General features: G+C 34.4%; 1 protein-coding gene and 1 long non-coding RNA gene across 2 annotated transcripts; both read left to right on the forward strand.

Moving 5' to 3' along the window:
- Window positions 1-324: 324 nt before the first annotated feature.
- On the forward strand, window positions 325-4,201 carry LOC102616894 (calcium-transporting ATPase 12, plasma membrane-type). The gene has a single exon (XM_006479572.4). It carries the CDS (start codon window positions 597-599, stop codon window positions 3,729-3,731), a length of 3,135 nt encoding a protein of 1,044 aa, XP_006479635.2. The 5' UTR covers window positions 325-596; the 3' UTR covers window positions 3,732-4,201.
- Window positions 4,202-12,557: 8,356 nt separating this feature from the next.
- LOC102617390 (uncharacterized) lies at window positions 12,558-15,199 on the forward strand. The gene is made up of 3 exons (XR_370844.4): window positions 12,558-12,910; window positions 13,005-13,146; window positions 14,932-15,199. It is a non-coding gene; the product is annotated as an uncharacterized LOC102617390 (long non-coding RNA).
- Window positions 15,200-17,574: the final 2,375 nt, after the last annotated feature.

Genomic DNA, 17,574 nt, shown 5'->3' on the forward strand with positions numbered 1-17,574 from the left:
AAAATCAGATTCTAAAAAAATCTCAATTTCAAGCTCCCAATAACTTTCAAAATTTAATACAAAAATATATTATTTTGATAATAAGATTTTCAAGAAATCAATTTTGAAAAATTGGGTATTAGATTGTTAAATAATTATTTATTCGACAATATAAAATAATCCCAAAGATACTCTTATGTGTATTTATGTGTATTAGTAGATGTTGATTTTCTTTCATATGTTCAAAGATAAATCTAACCTGGCATAAGAAAAATATTCGAATTGCACTATCTTGAATCTAATCATGGAGGATTTCTTTGACAATAAATATTAGTATTTTACAGTGTAGATTCCACAGTACTAAAAATTGCTCAAAAGTCTACGGTAGCCCCAGTTGTACACGGTACCACTAGTTTTATTTATTTATTTATTTCTGTGTTTTTTAAAAGCCTTGGAATTGCTTGCTTTTACAATTTAAAGACTTTCTGAAATTCTGCGAACTATTCATTGTCGCCGCCTGATCTATATATTGAGAAGTAAGCTATCCATGTTAGAAAATTCTTCCCTTCGACTGGTTTAAGTATATAGTTTCCAACCAACTTCATCGAGAAGTAACCATGTCTGACACTAAAATCCCACGTTATAATTGCAGCACATTGCTCATTAACGTCACCACCAGCACCCTCACAAAAGCTCAGAAGCGATGGCGCCTTGCCTACTGGACAATCTATTCTTTCCGTGCTATGCTTTCTGTTCTACCCAAAGGCCGGCTTCTCTCAGCCGAAATCCTGACAAGTCATGATTACATTGCCCTTGATGTTGAGCCTGAGCCTAGCAGCTCTCATGATGAGGCAAATAAACTTGTTTCCAACTCCATTGATCCTGATATGGATGGAATAAGACTCGCCGAAATGGTGAAGAACAAAGACTCGCATACCCTCAGCCTTCTTGGAGGAGTTGAAGGCGTGGCCAACGCTCTTGGGACAAATCCTGAATACGGAATCAATGGCAATGATGAAGATGTCAGTAGGAGGTCTCAACTCTTTGGTGCTAACACTTATCATAAGCCACCTCCTAAAGGGCTTTTACATTTCGTGCTGGAAGCTTTCAAAGACACCACCATTCTAATCCTTCTCGTATGCGCTGCCCTGTCTCTTGGTTTTGGCATCAAAGAACATGGGGCAGAAGAAGGTTGGTATGAAGGCGGAAGTATCTTTGTAGCCGTCTTTCTGGTTATTGTTGTCTCTGCTTTTAGTAACTTCAGACAGGCAAGACAGTTTGACAAGCTATCAAAAATAAGTAACAACATCAAAGTTGAAGTTGTTAGAGAAGCCCGGCGCCTGCAGATATCCATATTTGACCTTGTAGTTGGAGATATTGTCTTCCTCAAAATTGGAGACCAAATTCCGGCTGATGGGTTGTTCTTGGACGGACATTCTTTGCAAGTTGATGAGTCAAGCATGACCGGAGAGAGTGACCATGTTGAAGTAGATTCAACGAATAATCCATTCTTGTTCTCCGGTTCAAAGGTGGCAGATGGGTATGCTCAAATGCTTGTGGTGTCCGTGGGGATGAATACTGCGTGGGGAGAAATGATGAGCTCAATATCAAGTGATTCCAATGAAAGAACTCCATTACAGGCTCGGCTTGACAAACTAACCTCTACTATTGGAAAAGTAGGCCTTGCAGTGGCTTTCCTAGTGCTTGTAGTTCTATTAGCTCGTTATTTCACGGGGAATACAAAAGGCGAAAATGGAATTAAGGAGTATAACGGTAGCAACACAGACATAGATGATGTTTTCAATGCTGTTGTAAGCATTGTCGCCGCTGCAGTCACCATTGTGGTGGTGGCAATCCCGGAAGGTTTACCATTGGCTGTCACTCTCACTCTTGCCTATTCCATGAAGAGAATGATGACTGATCAGGCAATGGTAAGGAAACTTCCCGCTTGTGAGACAATGGGTTCTGCAACAGTTATTTGTACAGACAAAACAGGCACCTTGACATTAAATCAGATGAAAGTGACCAAGTTTTGGCTTGGTCAAGAATCCATTGTACAAGAAACTTACTGTAAAATTGCCTCAAGTATTCGTGATTTGTTCCACCAAGGAGTCGGTTTGAACACAACTGGCAGCGTCAGCAAACTGAAACCTGGATCATCAGTAGCCGAATTTTCCGGTAGTCCAACCGAAAAAGCTGTTCTTTCTTGGGCAGTTCTAGAAATGGGTATGGAAATGGATAAAGTGAAGCAAAAATACTCCATTCTCCATGTTGAAACCTTCAACTCAGAGAAGAAAAGAAGTGGAGTTTTGATTAGGAGAAAAGCTGATAACACAACTCATATACACTGGAAAGGAGCTGCTGAGATAATTTTAGCAATGTGTTCTCATTATTATGAGAGCAATGGAGTGATCAAGTCCATGGATGGAAATGGCAGGAGCCAAATGGAAAATATAATACATGGAATGGCAGCCAGTAGCCTTAGATGCATTGCTTTTGCTTACAAACAAGTTTCGGAAGAAGAAACTGCATACAACAATGATGTAAAGGCCCGCCAAAGGCTCAAAGAAGAAGGATTGACCTTGCTGGGGATAGTTGGTATCAAAGATCCGTGTCGACCTGGGGTGCAGAAAGCTGTAGAAGCCTGCCAATCAGCAGGGGTAGAAATCAAAATGATCACAGGAGATAATGTTTTCACGGCAAAAGCTATAGCCACAGAATGTGGGATTCTAAGGTTGGATCAGCAAGTGGAAAAGGGGGAGGTGGTAGAAGGTGTAGAGTTCCGCAACTATACAGATGAGGAGAGAATTCAGAAGGTTGACAAGATCCGAGTGATGGCAAGATCTTCTCCATTCGACAAGCTTCTAATGGTCCAGTGCTTGAAAAAGAAAGGCCATGTTGTTGCAGTCACTGGAGATGGCACAAATGATGCTCCAGCCTTGAAAGAAGCTGATGTAGGACTTTCCATGGGCATTCAAGGAACTGAGGTTGCCAAGGAAAGCTCGGACATCGTCATATTGGATGATGACTTTACTTCAGTGGCCACCGTTCTAAGGTGGGGAAGATGTGTTTATACCAACATCCAAAAATTCATTCAGTTTCAACTAACAGTTAATGTTGCAGCCCTGGTGATCAACTTCATAGCGGCTGTTTCTGCTGGTGAAGTTCCTTTAACAGCAGTTCAATTGTTGTGGGTGAACCTCATCATGGACACACTTGGAGCTCTGGCTCTTGCTACAGACAGGCCAACTGATGAGCTAATGCAAAGGCCGCCCGTGGGTCGCACTGAACCCCTTATAACTAACATTATGTGGAGAAATCTTCTATCTCAGGCTCTATATCAGATAACAATCCTACTGATCTTACAATTTAAAGGTGAATCCATCTTCAACGTGAGTCCTGAAGTAAACGATACACTGATTTTCAACACTTTTGTTTTTTGCCAAGTTTTCAATGAATTCAATGCAAGGAAGTTGGAGAAGAGGAATGTATTCAAAGGCATTCACAAGAACAAATTGTTTCTTGGAATCATCGGGATAACTGTAGTTCTTCAAGTGGTGATGGTGGAGTTTTTAAAGAAGTTTGCTGACACAGAGAGGTTGAATTGGCAGCAATGGTTAGCTTGTATCGCAATGGCAGCCTTCACATGGCCAATTGGTTGGGCTGTGAAGTTTATACCTGTTACAGAGAAACCAATATTCAGTTACCTCAAGCGGTTAAGATTCCTGAAGGAAGATGCTTCTTTGTGGTAGATTGTTTGCTTAATCTTTGTGAAGTTTATACCTGTTACAGAGAAACCAATATTCAGTTACCTCAAGCGGTTAAGATTGATATTCACAAAGATTAAGCAAACAATCTACCACAAAGAAGCATCTTCCTTCAGGCTCGGAACAGCATGAGGTATATGGTGAGGTCCTGAACCGCCAAGGTCACACCTGGGAAGATTTATATCCCTGGGTGGCTCAGGATTGAGCGTATCTTTCTTTTTGTGAAATCAAAATAGAAACATAAGCTCTGCCCTGAGCCACTTGAGAATGCAACTCTTCTCATGTGTGCCATTATCAATTCAGAAACTGACCTGTGAGGCTCACAATTGAGAGTATCATACACTCCAAATGTACATCAATCTGATCAAATTATAAATACTCGTACAAGTATTTACTAATTCTATCATGTACCAATATGGTTATCTTTTTCAACTTAAAAGAGGGCAGTCCGACAATATTGGTGTTTCGAGTTGGCTTGGCTACAATTTAAGGATTTTTCTTCGCTGTTTGACATCGTAGCATCCATAAACCACATCTCCCAACCAAGATTGTTCATATTAACCTTTTCGAATTATTAGCATTGTTCTGATTTGTATAACTAATTGCAACGCAACCAATAATAAATTCAACAGAACAACCAAATGCAACCCATTTTTCTCAAAACTTTCGGAGCAAGTTTTCTTTAGTGTGTGTAGGTGCCGTATTCCAAAAGCCACCTAACCATGCCACGTGTCCATCTTATAAGATAATAAAAGATATTCCAGAGTGTTTGCGGCTGATTTTGGGTCAATGAATAAAAAATCACAAAACCAACCCAAGAACAATGAATTTATATTTTTGTCGGAGAGCGGGGTACCTCGCTTGCTCGGCACGTGCGGGCTGTTTAGGTTTTTTGTGGAGTGAAGGAAGATTGAGATGGTGGTGGATATGAAGGGGGTATGACTTCAGGTGCGGAGGGCTGGTGAAACTCGCCTTAAACTTGCGAAACAACCAAAAAAGAGATCAGAGGTGGAGCCGAGGGTGGCCGACGACCACACTCCGACGCTCAAGTCAGAGTTGGGTTATTTCAGGTTAGAGAGCTTGCAAGCTCTCGGTAATGGAGGTTTTGAGGTTGAAGAAACCCTAGTTTTTGGTGGTGTGTGTGTTAACTTACTTGATAAAAATTAAACCTGAGTATTTATATAGTGTACCTCGATCGCCATGCCACCTGGCGCTATTTTAGTGGCGTTCCCTGCTGTTATGTCAGGAATATTCTTATTTTCATACTTATGGCGGCTTAGGCGTTTTAAAAATATGCGTGGAGAGCAAGTTTGTGGCGTATGCATGTGCTGGGCGTAATTGAGTGGTCTCGCGTACCTCTGCAATTCCGTTGTAATTTTGCAGGTGTAGCAGGAAAAGCTGGTGGTCCCAACTGTCATAATATCAAACTTTTGGCAGATTCGCTGGCGTGACAGGCGGTTATCTCCTCTTTTGCAGCACGAGATTTCCTTGCTGATTCCTTATTTTTAACACGTATTAAACCGATATATTTAAGATCCAGGGCTAGGGCCGACATATCCCTTTACATTTTTACGAAGACTTTTTACATCTTTACATGGTGTACCCGAGGTACCCCTGGAGTGCCTAGGGTACCCGAGATACCCAAGGTAAGCTAATGTTTTGAATATCGACACGTGGCGCTTCATCATTGGCCTCATATTTCCTTCCCAAATACAGAGTAAATAACACCCAAGTTATTTCGGGGGAAAAACATTTAAGGTAAAAATTCTTCTAGAATTTATAAAAATGGCAAGAGGGGGGAATTAATTCCGCAATCCATTAGTCTAAGGAAATCACATCCAAATGTCATACAAATAAGGAAACATATAAGGCCGGAATAATTCCCTAGATCATATTCGCCTCTAAGTGTACATGCATGATGGGTGACACATGTCGTTAGATTGAAAGTTCAAAGCAAATTCCTAAATCCACATCATTCATCATCTATAAATATATACTCATCTCTATGAAAAAAAGGGGGTCTTTGACCTCTAAAAAGAACATTGTTCATATCTAGAGAGAGAAATTTATCTTCTCCATTTTTCCTCTTTCTTTAATTTTAATTAAAAACTAACTTGGGCATCGGAGTGTCTTTTGCAGGTTTTTACCCCTCCGGATTCGAGGTTAAGGATCGTGACAAGTTCTCCACAAGTTACAAATACGTGTGAAGGTAAAAAAGTCCTAGTCACCTTCAGTGTGCTTTTGAAATGCAACAAACCAAGATACTAGAAATATTTCTAAAAGATAGTTTAATACAGTTAAGATATAATTATACTCTCTCTATATATTTATTATAATTTAGAGCTTATAATAGCGTATATTGTGTAACACATCAATTCTACTAACAAGGCACTATAGTGGAATTGAAGGCACTATAATGTATATTGTGTAATAGCGTATATTGTGTAACACATCAATTCTACTAACAATGCACTATAGTGGAATTGAAGTGAAACTGTATTTCATCAATCTCATTTGTAAACCCACCAAAATAACATCCAATGATAAATGTTCCAAAACCTCCAAAAGAAAATAAATTCTAAAATAACATATCCTCAGATAAAAATCATCTCAAAGGAAAGTAAATTATTCTTGGATTATCAACATAACATTAATCCCAAAAGTAACTGAGCTCTTATTCTGTTGGTTTAAAAATATTTTACATCGGAAATATTTGGATTGCAATTCTCATACAATATAAAAAATTACCATAATCCAGATATCGTACATTTTCTTTTTTGTTGAAATAATTTAGGCTCGCAGATCATGATCCGTCACCATCACTCTTGTTAGATCACGATCCGTCACCACCAATCTTGTTAGATCACGATCCGTTACCAATGATCTTCCAAGTTATGACTCAAGTTTGATATGCACTTGACGCGTGGGCCCCTTTTTCACCACTAAAAGCAAGTAGTAAAAGAAAAATTCCTCTCAAAATTAGAAAGAAAAACTCTTTTTCTCTGATCTGGATATTGTGGCTCCTCTGTCTTTTTTGTGGAGAAAAAAATTCTATTTATATCTCTATTTAGTATAAACCATAGGCTCCATATTAATTTTTTTTATATTTTTAATTCTATTAAATCAAATTTGATTTAAATTAAAAAATAAAACCAAAAGTGTTAATGTTATAAAGGCCCACCTTGTAAAATAATACAAGGCCTCTTACATACAAGCACATTAAATAAAGTCTCCTACTAAATAATATATTTAAACTTTTAACTCAAGTAGACATAATAAAGACTAAACATAAAAATCAACATAATTTTCAGAGATTATTGGAATAGACAGAAAAATCACATAATCAGACATGCTGCTGAAAATCGAAATTTTCTAGCACTACTATTCTAATTTCAAAAATTCACAACAAATTAATTACTTGAAATCTCTTTGCACAAAATTTATCAGTGAATGCCTTAGAATGTTTAGTTTAATTCTATGGTAACTTTCGTGGAAAAAATTGAATCAAAGACAAAGAGAAAATAGTATTCAAATCACAACACTCATGTCTCATATTGCTTAACTAATCATTCATGATAAAAAGAACAATACATGCATTCGTCATCAAACACATAATATTACAAAATATGTACTAAAGAAAGATAATTACCTCAAAAGTTATTTAAAACGTGCATAAAAGAAAACCTTAGAATTCTTTACTTTTATACGATTATTAGGTTAAAGAGTTTTAATCGTAGAGAGAAAGAAAGAGTTTGAGTTTTGTAAATATACATTTTTAAAAAAATAAATAAATAAAAGAATTATGATTTATCTCAAATAATACTAATTCAAATAATTTAACACAAGCAACGATAAACAACTAAACAAATAAGCATAATCAAACAAACAAGGAACGATTGTTACATATTAAAACGAGTATGAATCAAGAAACCCAGCCAAAAAGGAAAAACATGCGACTTTGAGTGAATATAATTAGTGATGGGCAATACTTACGTGGACAATTAATTACAGGCAAGAGGCAATTGTTATTCATGTCTTATGATCATAGCCTCAGTTTATTCACCAAAAAATCACATGACGATGATTGGCAAAAAGACGATCAACAAATGCAAGTGAACTGAAGAAGAGAAGAGGATCGTGAATCAGTAGCTGTTATGGTTTTGCAAACAAAATTGCTCAAAGAAATCACAAGATCGAAGTAAAGAATAAGAAAGAATCAACAAGATCAAAGAACAAAACTAAAAATACAATGAATAAGCTTCATTGTTTGAAGGAAAAACAACATGCCTTTTATTACTGAAACTTACTACCCATCAATCAACCTTTATAGAAGAGATTACAAGCTTTTAAAGAAAATAAGAACCACTAAATTTGGTTAAGAAACGAATGAGAAAGAACCCAAAAAACTGGGTGCTGTGCAATAACCTTTCTTAATATTACTAGAAATTTTCCAAAAACACACTTCACAACCTTAACGACATTACTTACGTTAGTAAAATTATTTGCACACTTACTCTTAGATTGTAGTTAATCAGCACTCTGACCCATGAATTCTCTCTAGTTTGCACTTAGGTCCCATAAAGAGAATTCATTTATTCACAGTCTCCACTTTACTGATATGATATAGTTTGACATTCAACCACAAAAGCTGCTAAAAAAAAAAAATCAAGCACACAATTATCACAATAATTGCACAAAGTAATTAACAAGTACCGACTATTAACTCTTATCAAATCAACTTAAAACTTGAACTTAGTAGCAGAGATGACCTTGGTAAGCACATCAGCTTGGTTAACATCATTATGTATTTTGGATACTACCAAAACACCTTTAGCTACCTCATCTCTTATTAAATAAAGTTTAACATCAATGTTCTTAGTCTTCTAATGATAAATCTGATTTTTAATGAGATGAATGACACTTTGATTATCACAAAAATTGTAACTGTCTTTTGTTCTAACTAAAGTTTATTTAAGATCCCATTAAACCATTTTGCTTCTTTTATAGCTTCAATAGTAACAACAAACTCAACTTCTGTAGATGACAAAGTGATAGTAGGCTATGAGCTTGCTTTCCAGCTGATCAGACAACCATTCACCAAGATTAGATAACTTGATATTGACTTTTTGCCATTCAAATCCCTAGCAAAGTCAGAATCAATATATCCCACAATTATCTCATCATCCTGCTTTGCTTTACCATATATTAAAGCATGATTTGAGCTGCCTTTAAGGCATCTCATGATCTCTTAATTGCATCTCAGTGTTCCTTACCATGATCACTCATAAACCTACTGATAGCACTAATAACATAAGAAATGTCAGCCCTTGTACAAATTATAGCATATATAAGGCTTCCAACTTCTTGTGCATATAGTACTTTATCCACCAAGAACCTATATTGTCTTGTTGAAAGTGCTTGTAACTTGGAGAGTTTGAATTGCGGACCCAAATAAGTCAAAACAGGCTTTGTATCTAGCATGTCAAACTTGTTAAGAACTTTTTTAATGCATCTCTTTTGGCTGACAAACAAGGTATTTTTGCTTTTATTTTTGATAATGTCCACCCTAAGTATCATTTTTGCACAACCAAGGTCCTTCATTTCAAATTCTCCACTCAGAAGCCTCTTAAGCTTCTCACTCTCCACTTTTATTTTTCTGGCAATCAGCATATCATTAATATATAGCAGAAGATAAATTGCTCTACCTAAATTTAAGCCACCAAAATAGACACAACTGTCATAATTGCTTTTGAAATAGTCATTTGAGTTTGTGAACTCATCAAACCTCTTATAACATTGCCTAGGAGATTGTTTAAAGCCAGAGAGAGATTTGTTCAACAAACAAACATGATCTTCCTTCCCTTTTACTTCAAACCCCAAATGTAAAAATCTCTTCTTCTATATTCCCATGTAGAAAATCAATTTTTACATCTATTTGGTCTAGCTCTAAATCAATCAAAGCCACCATAGACAACAATATCCTTATAGAGTTGTGTTTCACTATAGAGGAGAAAACTTCATTGAAGTTCACTTTTGTCTCTGTGTAAATCCCGTAGCAATTAGTCTTGCTTTGATTTTTGAAGCCTCTGCATCTAAAATCCCTTCTTTTCTTTTAAAAATCCACTTACAACTCACTAGTGTCTTATTCCCTGGATTTGGAATAAGAGTCTAGGTTGATTTCTCATTAAGGAATCCATTTTTTCAGACATGGCCTTTATCTAATTGCTACTATCATTGTATTTAATTGTTTCTGAGTAGTTCCTAAGCTCTTCAACTACAATATCTTCTACATTGATGAGTGCACATGCAATCATCCTAACATATGCATATTTGGCAGGTCTTTTAATCTGATTTTGTCCTTTGCTAGTTGGTAATTTTGTAAATCAATTTCAGATGCTCTTAGTTCATCCACTTCAGACCTTTCTTGAAAGCCTTTTATGACATCCTTATCTTGGACTTCATTATCACTGCTACTAGATGACTTTACCTCGATTTTAGAATCTTTCACAATTGTGATTTCCTTTATTAACTCATTAGTATAGGGACTCATATCAAAGACAGCAGTATCTTTATCATTGATTATTACTTCCTCATAAAATGTCACATCTCTATTAATAATACATTTGTGAGTAATCTTATACCAGACTTTGTACCCTTTAACCCCTTCATGATATCCTACAAACACCCTTTTAGAGCCTTTATATTAAGCTTCCCTTGCTTCACATTAACATATATTAGACAATAAAAAATTCTCAAATATTTGTAGTTTGTAGGGAAATCATCCCAAATTTCTTCTAGTGTCTTTAAATTTAAGGCTGCAGAAAGACTCATATTCACCAAGTAACCAGTTGAATTAGAAACTTCTTCCTAAAAGCTTCTTGGTAATTTGGAGTTAACTAGTACACATCTTGTCTTATTAATGAGAGTCTTATTCATTCTCTCAACTAAGTCATTTAGCAGACACCTTACATTTTTGTGCATGATAATTCCACACATTTAGCTATAATCATCAAACTCTTTATTATGAAATTCAAGCCCATTATCAGTCTTTAAAACCTTCACCTGTAAACCAATATAATTCTCAACAATAGCTTTCCATATTTTAAACTTCTGAAGAGGTTGATCATTTGTTTTAACTATATACAACTATATGTTTCTTGAGTTGTCGTATGTTAAAGTCATGAATTACTTTCCACTACTTAATGATGGAACTTGAGCAAGCCCCCATAGATCAGAATGCATATATTCCAATTACATTCTTGGCCTTATGCAATCCCTTCTCAAATTTTACTCTGTGAGCCTTTCCAAAGATGTAATTTTCACAAAAATCCAGCTCTTTAATTTTATCACCATACACGTACATTAGCCCCTGCTTGCTCAATTCTTGCATGCCCTTAGTATTTATGTGGCCAAGTCTTAGATGCCACAACTTAGCTTTGTCAACATTAGGTTCAATATGCAGAGTAGATAACATAGTCACAAATAAGCCTTCCAGCGCATAGAGCCCATTTTTCTTGACACTTTTCATCACTACATCAGTGTTTTTCATTATCTTTAAACTACTGTGGTATGATTTAAAGAAATACCTCGAGCTATCTAGCATGCCTAAAAAAATTAGATTCTCTTTTAGTCCAGACATATGCCTTACATACTCTAGAGTCTTCGTTGTTCTATCATACATTTTGATTTTCACAGTACCAATACTAATAATTCATAAGCATTGTGGTTACTAATCAATACTCTACCACCATCAGTAGGCTCAAATTCATGAAAAGACTCTTATCAGGACTCATTTGGAAAGAACACCAAGAGTCAATAACTTACTAAGCTTTAATCTCTCCATTTGATGCAACTAGTAGATTGGCATTGTGATAGAACAACCCTTACCTAAATGTGAAGGCTTTATTCATGAAAAAGGCTTTTGAATCTTTTTTTTTTTTTTAGCACAAGTAAACCTTCACATCTTCTAACGTAAGGGTTGTTCTATCATATAACATGGTGTCAACAAAGCCCTTATGAGACTTTGGTAGTGAGCTCAATAAAAAAAAAAAAAAAAAAGCCTTGTCTTCACCACCAATCTTGATATTTTCAACCCTTTCAGGATCAAGAATGATATTGTTGAAAACATCAATATGATCTTGCATTGAGATACCTTCTTTCATGGAAAATGTATACAACCTCTTCTTTAAGAATAACCTATGAGCCAATGACTTCTTTAAGCATAAAGCCTCCACTTTATTCCAGATACTAAGGCTGTTGTTTCCCTTAAAATCTCCCAAGATTGCATCATTAAGATTCAAAATCAATATGTTGTGTGCTCTGTTAAGAATCTACCTTTTCTTTTCATTAGGTTTAGAACTTGTTGCACTATCTAAATCTTCTTCTTTTTCTTCTAGGGCTGACTTAAGCCCTTGATGAATCAGCAATGTCCTCATCTTCAATTTCCAGAGAGAGTAATCACCAATAATAATGAACTTCTCAATGTCTAATTTAGAAAGAGACATATTTCACTAGGGTAAATCTAGGTTCTGACACTAATTGTTATGGTTTTCCAAAAAAAAATTGCTCAAAGAGATCACAAGATTAAAGTAAAGAACATAGAAAGAATCAATCATATCAAAGAAGAAACTAAAAACACAATGAACAAGTTTCATTGTTTAAAGTAGAAACAACATGCTTTTTATTATTCAAAGCGATTATAAATCAATCACCCTTACTGAAGAGATTACAAACTTTCAAAGAAAACAAGAATTATTGAATTTGGTTGAGAAACAACTCAAAAAACTAGGCGCTATCCAATAGCCCTGAAATTTTCTAGAAACACACTTAGCAACCTTAGCGACGCTAGCCACGTCAGCAAAATTATTTGCACAATGACCCCTAAACTATAGTCAATCAGCACTCTGATCCACGAACTCTCTCTCGTTTGCACTGAGGTCCCAAAAACAAAATTCATTTCTTCACAGCAGCGTATCCCGATAAACTAAGGCTATGTTCAGTTGGCAGGAGAGAAGCCTGGAAAGGAAAGAATCTCAGTTTCCTAAGAAGTTTCCTCTAGTCGGTTTGCAACAATTTACTGTTGAAACCAAATTCTGTGATTTGAGGAATTGACTTTCCTCTTTGATTAGCAAGGATGACGAGGGAGGGAATCTCATTTAAATAGAGTGAGTTTCCATTTTACCCTTAAATATTAATTTCGTATTTCAATCTTTAACCAAATTAAATGAAATATGACCCTAATTCGCATTTCGTGTTCAGCATCTCTCTTATCTGAACTATCGGCAGCTATCACCGGCGAAATGCAGCTATTGGGACGGCGTTTGAATCTTATTACCTTTCGCCGATGAGCTCCAAGCCAATGACAAAGACCTTCATTGCTATAGGCGACGACATTTGAATCGTATGAGCTTTCTCATCCCTTTCATCCATTTTAATTTTGTTTCTTTGGTTATTTTGATGGTATTGCTGACTTGAAGAGGGCTACTGAGTCTTTTGTTGCTTGAATTTGGATTAGTTTTTGTTATTTCAGACGTGGGATTTTGTGTCGCTGTTGTAGATTTTGTTGTTTTATGTTGTTTATGGATGATTAAGTTTTATTTCGTAGCTTACTGTTCAGAGTTGACAAAACGTAAATAGCAGCCCATTTATAATTTGAATATGATCTCTTGTTCTGTTGCTTTTTAATTAATGGTCAATTGTGCAAGTTAATTTTCATGGAAGGTTGTTATTGATCATCAACTTAATCTTCAATTTTCATGTTTAACTAGATGCCGTGATTATGATGATTAGTTTAACTGGGAATGTCCTTTTCAATTTGCAACCATGACAAGGAGATGGGGTTCAGGACGAAGGGTAATAATCTCTGCTACCTTTCTGGGGAAGTTTACGTGTGTGTATATATAGAATCATGGACGGTTTTAGGAGTACAAGTGTCCAGCTTTTTAATTTTCTTTTTCTTTTAGCTTTTATTCCATTGCCTACTTTTGTTTTCTATCAGTTACAACATTTTCTTTTACTAGTTTATCAACAGATGGGGATTATTTCATGAATAATTGCTAAAAGTTGAACTACCAATACCCCATAGAAATGTCCAATATGTTAACGTAGCCAGCCACTGCCTGGTTCCTTTTTATCTTTCTATTGCTTTATGCCTCTTGGGCTTAATATTTCTAAAATTATTGGCCTAAAAGTAATTAAACCCTGTTAGTCGCTGTTTTCACTTATTACACTCAGCATAATACCCACATTGAAAGTAATTCTAGGCCTAGGAAGAGGATATAAATCATTTTCAGCCCAGCAAGGCCCCATTACTTGAGACTTTTTGGAAAACATTAGGACTATCCTTTGATTGAAAAATGAAGTATTATTGACCAATTGATTGAAAAAGAAATGAATATATTTGTATATATTAATTCAATTTGATTATCTGGTGAAATGCCAGTGAAACAGCAGCTAGGCTAAGGCTAGCAATGGACATGCAAATATGCTGTTTCCAAATAAACACCTTTGTGCTGCTGCTTGAGTTGAAATTAGCGTAGTCAGCAGTGAATATATTGCTCTATTGGATTCAAATGGTGCATTAATTTGAAAGAAAAAGTGAGAAAATTAATGGTGAGTGATAAATGCCAACGTTGTATGTTCACGGACTGAGAGTTGGATAATAATACTTGGTGCATTTAAGTAATTAAAATTTAGAGACATTGTATGATCATCCACTGAGAACTGGATAATAATTGCAACATGGCTAGCAATTTTTGTCAAAGTCCTTGATTCAATATTCTGTAAACAAAAGCTAGCTGGCTTGTATAAATTGTCTAAATTTGTATCTAGTTTCACCTTTGAAAAACTTGGTCTTTCACTTCTAATATTAGTGATGGCTTAATAGATATTAATTTGGAAATTTTGATTGATTTTAGAAGGCTGTGAGGTTTGATTTGTTAAAAGAGACAGCTGAAAATTAGTGATGACTTAATAGATATTTCAACGTAAACACTGTTAAAAGATTTATTTTTATTTTTTTCTTTTGGTTGTGGAATTATTTGTTGATATAACTAAACAGTCTTTTCTTTTTGTTTTATTGGTTACAATAATGAATGACTTGTGCTTAACTGTGTTTGCTAATATCAGTAGTGATTCTTTATATATATATCTGTATATCTACATAAGACATGCTCTGTTTCCTCAGCTGCATCCCAACTGCAGTTTGAATTTAATTCAGCTGGTGGAGATGATGGAACCATAAGGTATAATCGAGCCACGTCAATGCATGCAGCCAGAGATCGTTGATCACATTCATCCTAAGCTTTCAGATTACAATGACTTGGCTAGAAGAAAGAAGATAGCAGTATTTTTTATTCATTTCTTCCCACAATTGATATTCATGATGAATTTCCTGTGTGTCATCATGTTAATTATGTTTATCCTTTTTTTATATTAAAAAAATTATGTTTTTATTTAAGTTTTTATTATTTCATTTTCTGAGCTGTGGATACAATAATATTCATGTCGTAAATCATGGCAAGAGCACTTCCAATAAAAAGCACTAAAAGTACTATAAACCATCATAACATGTTACGTAATTCGATCATTGAGAATGAAACATAAAAATTATTGATTTTTAAATTGTTAAATATATTTGTACTTTTTAAATTATATTCAATAATAAATATTAAAAATTTAACACAAAGGGTAAAAAATTGTCCAAGTAAAAAAGGCTTAATTCCTTTTTTCTATGATTTTCATGTCAAATCAAACAACAGAAATTGAATTCCTTACTCTTCTTTTTTTCCTACTCTCCTCTTTTTTCTTCTTTTCTACTCTCCCCTTCTTTCTTCCAACTAAATATAGCGTAAAGGCTCAGTGTATTTCTAATTGTTTTAATTTAAAAATAAAAGTGTTTATTCCGAATTAATGTTTATTTAAAATTGAAAATCCTAATTTCCAAAAAAGAAAAACACTAAAAGTTCGTTTTGTATTAGCTGCTCCTATAGTTAATTTTTATTTGAGGAAAACTATTCGGATTTAATTTTACTATGGACTTTTGAGCAAATTATGGAATATGGGGTACTTCCACGCCTCATTCTTGAGGTCTGGAGTTTAAGTATTCTTGTGGGCAGCCATTGATTATTCACATTAATTTTCCTATAGAAATTTGAGAATTTACCCAGTACACTAAATTTAGTGCATAGTTACATTAATTTCAGTAGGTTCTTGTAGATTTATAATAGTAAATATTAGTCAATTGTAATGTTATTCACAAGGGCGAAAAAAGTAAATTTCAAATTAATGTAAAACAATAAATGGTTTTTCAATTTTTAGATATAACTTTTTAAACTTTTTTTTTGGGGGGAGGGGGGAGTACTAGTTAATTTTACTAACAAAACTTTAAACAGTTGAGTAGAAATATCATAGGATTATCATTGGGCAATACTTCACAAAAAAGTATATTCTTAAGACTAGATTTTGTGACGCATATTGTCTTTTCTAGTGATTGTAGTTTCAAAACGATAATTTATTGAATACGGAACATTACTTTTTGTTTTTAATTTTTTTGGGTGGGGCTATATGCACCTTTAAATTTTCTCTGAACACTCATATTTTTATAAATTTTTTACTACAAAAATACCTATAATATAAATTACTATTAAGGATACTTTATTATGAGCGTATATAGTATTATTAATCTGAACATGCATTTAGACACCGAAATCAATGGTTGATTTTCTTACCGTTTTAAACTTTAATTTCTTCCAAGTACCTTAAACAAAAGTTTATAGAGAAAACTCAATATGTCTTAAGAATTTAATGTTGATGAGATGTGAGATCCTTTTGATTTTCTATTTTACAACACAAAAAATCTTTAATGATCAAAGATATATATGACAATCATCAACCCTCTTCCTTGTTCTTCCCCCTTGCTGATTTTCTCTATTTTGAATGAATGAATAGTTCATGATGTTGCCCTCTTTGTCATAAGTGGTTTATAAGCACATGGCTTCAATGGTTAGGTAGTTAAATTGTACTTTTTATTTGCAAGACATAGCTTCAACTCAAACTTTCAATGTTAATTCAGAATACTTAATGGATTATACTAATGATTTATCAAATATGAGGCGAGTTTCATTTTCCAATTTAGTATTGAGTAAATATTTTACAATTTGTTACCCTAATTAGACTTTGATTGCAAAATAGAATCTGAATACTATCGTCATTGGAAACTTCAAACTTTGCTTACCTTCTGGTTTTAGGTTGGTACTTTATTAACTTATTATAGAGGAAAATTTTCTGCTGATACAAAATGTGAATAATGCAACGTGCATTTATTCTTTGCCAAATCTATCAATCATGAGGTGACATCCTATCCCACCTCTAGCAGTCAATTGGTAAAGATTTCATAGTTTTTGTGCCAAAGGATGGGAGACAATATGCATTCCTCATGCAACATTTCAAGGAAATAATTGGTGGCAAAGTAGCTATGAAAGAAATAATAATAGATGTTGACGGCAATTCTCAATAAATTTCTTGATTTATTTTTGCTTGGAAGATTAATTATTTTTTGTATGACTCTAATTACTTCTTTTTCAGTTATATTATGATGATATTAAACAAGTTTATATTGTTTAATTGATTTATTTATTTGGTTTATAATATTTATTTCTCACGATATTTTTATAGGTAAAATATTTTGATGAGTTTTGTTAGTTGCTCCTATTTTGTTATTTATCATTCTTTGTTTATTGGTGAAATTTATTATAGAACCGAATAATTAAATTTTAATAATAAAAGAGTGTTTAGAGAAATTTTTTGAGTGTGTAGAGAGTAAATAAAG

Source organism: Citrus sinensis, chromosome 3 (assembly GCF_022201045.2).
Source record: "Citrus sinensis cultivar Valencia sweet orange chromosome 3, DVS_A1.0, whole genome shotgun sequence".
NCBI classification, from domain to species: domain Eukaryota; kingdom Viridiplantae; phylum Streptophyta; class Magnoliopsida; order Sapindales; family Rutaceae; genus Citrus; species Citrus sinensis.